Raw genomic sequence first — 4580 nt, 5'->3', positions numbered from 1 at the left:
ACTTGCAAACAATTTTTGCCAAAAAGGCAAAAAAAAGCAGAGAACAAGTATCTCTGCAGGGAATAATAGGGATGTTCTTCACAAAGCAGGGGAAAAAATCAGGTCTTTGCCAGGGAATAGCAAGCTTGTAGGTGATGCATGCTTTTGTGCAGGCTGTCAACAGCTGAAAACAATAAAACAACAACAACAAAACCAACCAACCAACCAACCAAAAAAAACACAAAAAACAAAACAAAAACCAAAGCATTTTTTTTTTCATGCTGTGTTCCCATTCTATCTATTTATCTTCTACTTAGAATGGCCACCTGTGCCCTCCAGTCAACACAGAACATCTGGAGAGCAGCCAGGCAGAAAGGGACCTGGGGGTGCTGATCGACAGGAGGCTGAACATGAGCCAGCAGTGTGCCCAGGTGGCCAAGAAGGCCAATGGCATCCTGGCCTGCATCAAGAACAGTGTGGCCAGCAGGAGCAGAGAAGTGATCCTTCCCCTGTACTCTGCGTTGGTGAGGCCACACCTTGAGTATTATGTTCAGCTCTGGGCCCCTCAGTTCAGGAAGGATATTGAGGTGCTGGAGCGGGTCCAGAGAAGAGCAACGAGGCTGGTGAAGGGACTTGAGCACAAGTCCTATGAGGAGAGGCTGAGGGAGTTGGGGTTGTTTACTCTGGAGAAGAGAAGGCTTAGAGGTGACTTCATCACTCTCTTCAACTACCTGAAGGGAGGTTATAGCCAGGTGGGGGTTGGTCTCTTCTCCCAGGCAACCAACAATAGGACAAGGGGACATGGGCTCAAGCTCTGCCAGGGGAGGGTTAGGTTAGATGTTAGGAAGAAATTCTTTACAGAGAGGGTAATCAGGCATTGGAACAGCCTACCCAGAGAGGTGGTGGATTCACCATCCCTGGAGGTTTTTAAAAAGAGATTGAATGTGGCCCTTAGTGCCATGCTATAGTAATTGGAGTTGGATCAGGGGTTGGACTTGATGATCTTGGAGGTCTTTTCCAACCCAATCTATTCTATGATTCTTTGATTCTAAATCCCTACAGAAAGAGCCCAAAACACCAAGCCTACTTGATAAGAATTAGCAGGATACACCAAGGATGCCTGGGAGCAGTGCACTGATTTGCAGTTGAAGTATTAGGGAATGAGCCTTCAGACTTTAGGGGGATGATTTCAGACCCAGAAATGACCTAAAACATGGCAAGACTTGATGTTGTGGAATCTGAATAATTTACACGGAAGTGAATAGTTACTTGAGTGTGAGGAAGGTCAGACTCCTCTCTCGTGAGCTCAGATTCTGCAATAGCATATACAAAACCTGAACAGGCATTTCTGTCCCCGTTCACACCAGTCTCTGTTACACACAATTGTCTAAAAAAGATAAAATGCTAATTATAATAAAACATTTTACTATTACTATAAAGTTCAACTTCATTAATAAGAGAATTGTTTTTTTAATTTCAGGGTCTTCATCGAAGGCCTAATAGGACAGGTACCACTTTTACTTCATCAAGCATATTATACAGCTTGCAAGACCAGGCATTCTTTATGTTGCAACCATGTAGTACTTCAGCTAAGTAGACATCAAGTTTCTTTCATTCTTATATTTTTCTGTATCAACACAGATAGATTCCTCCAAAAGGTCATTTTCAATTTGAGCCTGAAACTTAGGCTGAGTTAAGAGCACACTCCAAACTTAATGGAAACACTTGAAAACAAAACATTACAAGTATAATCTGTCATTCACTTTGGTTTGGATGATTTACTGCTGAAGTGCCTGCAGTTAAAACCCACAGCAAGAAAAAAGTTAATACTGCAGGCCTGTCTGTAGAAAGCAATGGAGAGATCCCTCCTAAGGCTGGCCAAGTTGGTTTGCCCACGCAGCGTGAAGCATTGGCATGCTGAGTTACTAGCTGGCATCCTGAAAAGTAGCACTGATGTGATTGCTTGCCACATCCCAACCCAACACCCCTGCATCTGGTGGTTCCAGGTCCAGAAGTGAGTCAGTCAAATACAACTTGTGCTACACCAAGTTGACATAACCCAAGGCAGTTTTCCACATTGCATAAAATGGAAAGGCAAGCAAGGGAATAAAAGTTATTTCTTTATCTTTTTACGGTCTCTTTGCTTAAATAAAGGCATCATTCATAGTACAATGAAGGAAATTTTGTTCTTGTAAATGCAAATGAAATAGTTTTGTTATACCATCATTTTTTGACTGATATTTCAAGTATTTTGTTTGTCAGAAAACACTTTCCTTACCTTCATATGTGACTTGAGATTGTCCTTGCGTGCACAGCGAAATGGACAGAGTGGACACTGATGACTCTTCAAACCTGTGTGAATCACCATGTGCCGCTTCCAGTAACTCTTCCTCTTGATAACCAAACCACAGATCGGACACTGGAAAGGTTTTCCCCCTTCTTCTTCTGAGGCTTAGCAGAAGGGGGAAGAAAAAGAGAGGATCATTTACAGCCACTTGGCAAATACTTTCCCCTTGCAAACATACTCAAGATTATAATTTTTCAATGCTAGATTTTCATCTGTAAAGAGACATATCAGTTAAACAACAACAGGTACCAGAAATTTCAGTTATTATCCCTCTAAGAAAGGCCACCATAATTTATAAAGGTTAATGCCCCAAACATCCCTTCACTAATCAGTAGAGGATGCTACTCTACCTCACCTGGTCCTAATGTTCTTTATAATTTAACTGAACTGAGATGAATATCTCTCATAATCATCACTTTGCAGCTCCATTTCCTATCAAAGGCTGGCTTTTGTAGGGTATAGAAAATATGCTTAACTGTTAAAAAACAATCCATTTCCATATTTGATCGTTAGCCAGCAGGGAAGCAGGATATAAAGCATAGAAGAATCCACAACTTCACTGAAAAGCATGCTGGTATTGCATATTGGATATATTTAACACCAGAAGTGAAAGACTTCAGAAACCCTGCTGCTGAAAATTGTTTAGTTATGGCTCAAGCAGATACTGCTGCAATGTCAGCCATCAAAGGTCTTCGGGACATAGGTTTTCTCTGCTCCTCTAATTGCCAGGGCTTTAAATATGCCTTCCTAAATGTCTGCACTCGGCTTTACTGCCCAGTTCACCTAAGATAAGGAAAGGATTTGGTGGCATTGATCAGGCAAATATGGTTAGTCACAAGTTTGAAGGAAAGAGAAATTCCATGTGGCTCACTTTGCACAACTAACCATCTATCCACCTTCTTACCATGGTTTCCCCTTCTTATTATAAAGAAAGGCCTACTATTACGGTGGAACTGGATGCCTTTTTCCACACTTTAAAAGACAAGACTGTTTTCAAATATTCAGAGCTCAGCAATGTGCATATTGCTATTCAAAAAATCCCTCAGACTATTTAATTTCATTATTATCAGGTTTTTACTTTCTGATAAGGATACAGCAAACATCAAATTCCCTCGATGAGGAACTAAGTGATAAAAAACACCAGAAAGATCTGTCACATCCTAAAATATAATTCTTGCTATTAAGTGGGAAACAAAACCACCATAATTCAACTGATTAGGCAGTCATTATGTCAGTATAAAAAAGGACACAATGTCAGTGTGCACTACTACAAGTTCAGAAATTCTCCTTGTAAAATATTCTATTGCATTTAACATACCAAATTGTTCTCCTCTCTGCACCTCTAAAGAGTAAGCCAAAGCCAATGCTGTAATTACTTGTGTTTCAGTTTTTAAACATCTTTACTTCTTCACAAAAGGCAGGAGAAAGACAAACCACAGAAAAAAAATCATGGGTAGCATTTTTATCTATCACTTATTTTTCTTCTATCACATCTTTTCTCCAGCCTCTGGTTACCATTCAGAAAAGAAATGTGTTACAAGGTATTACCTCTTTCTGACTACCTTAAAAATAAGTCTGCAAAAAAGGTGGATCAGTGATTTAGCACATTAGAAAATATGCAAAGAACTGGGATGAATGCATGTGACTTCAGTGATAACAATGACAATTAGCGTTACATAGGAATTATGCCAATGCACTCTGAAGCTGAACCATGTTAGCTCTATACTATACTGTATAAAGCTCAGAATAAAAAAAACCCATGGGCTTCAGCTTTCCTTTATTTATATCGATGCCTACTTTGCATCACACAGTGCCATTCAGCTGGAAAGAGTTATTCCAGTAAGGAGAGAATCAGCCAGTGCTTCCCAAAGAAGTTTTGGCAACCACATCGAAAGCATCGTAGGCAAAAAGTTACACCAAGCAAGCATTCAGTCAGTAAAATAAAGGTCTGCTACCCATGGTCTTTCAAAAACAATCAGAACAGAGATTTTACACTTCCTTTTAAATTTCAACACAAAATAGTCTTCTCTGTACCACTTCACTATTAAAAAAAAAAAAAAAAAATGCACTTAATGATTAGGTTGACCAAACCTGGCATGCCATTTCAGAGGCAATTACACTCGGATAAGCCATAGCTCCAGTTTTTTTCCTGAAATAATTCTGAGCAAATAGCTCAACGTGGTGGACAAAAGAGCAGCAGGCATACCCTTGTTATTAACTTACTCCTCTTTAAATAGCCTCCATCTTTGCTGTT

At 40.0% G+C, this 4580-nt stretch overlaps 1 protein-coding gene across 1 annotated transcript in view; it reads right to left on the bottom strand.

Annotated features, from left to right (window-relative positions):
- ZNF827 (zinc finger protein 827) overlaps nt 1–4580 on the bottom strand; it is a 110440-nt gene that overhangs the window by 76166 nt on the left and 29694 nt on the right. Inside the window, exon 3 of the mRNA XM_027890641.1 lies at nt 2258–2430. Within this exon, the coding sequence (XP_027746442.1) occupies nt 2258–2430 (173 nt within the window). The remainder of the gene's footprint in view (nt 1–2257; nt 2431–4580) is intronic.

This window comes from Empidonax traillii, unplaced genomic scaffold (assembly GCF_003031625.1).
Source record: "Empidonax traillii isolate 1590-97213 ecotype Southwest subspecies unplaced genomic scaffold, ASM303162v1 scaffold293:size840699, whole genome shotgun sequence".
Taxonomy (NCBI): Eukaryota; Metazoa; Chordata; class Aves; order Passeriformes; family Tyrannidae; genus Empidonax; species Empidonax traillii.
This window is presented reverse-complemented; position numbering and strand designations above follow the sequence as displayed.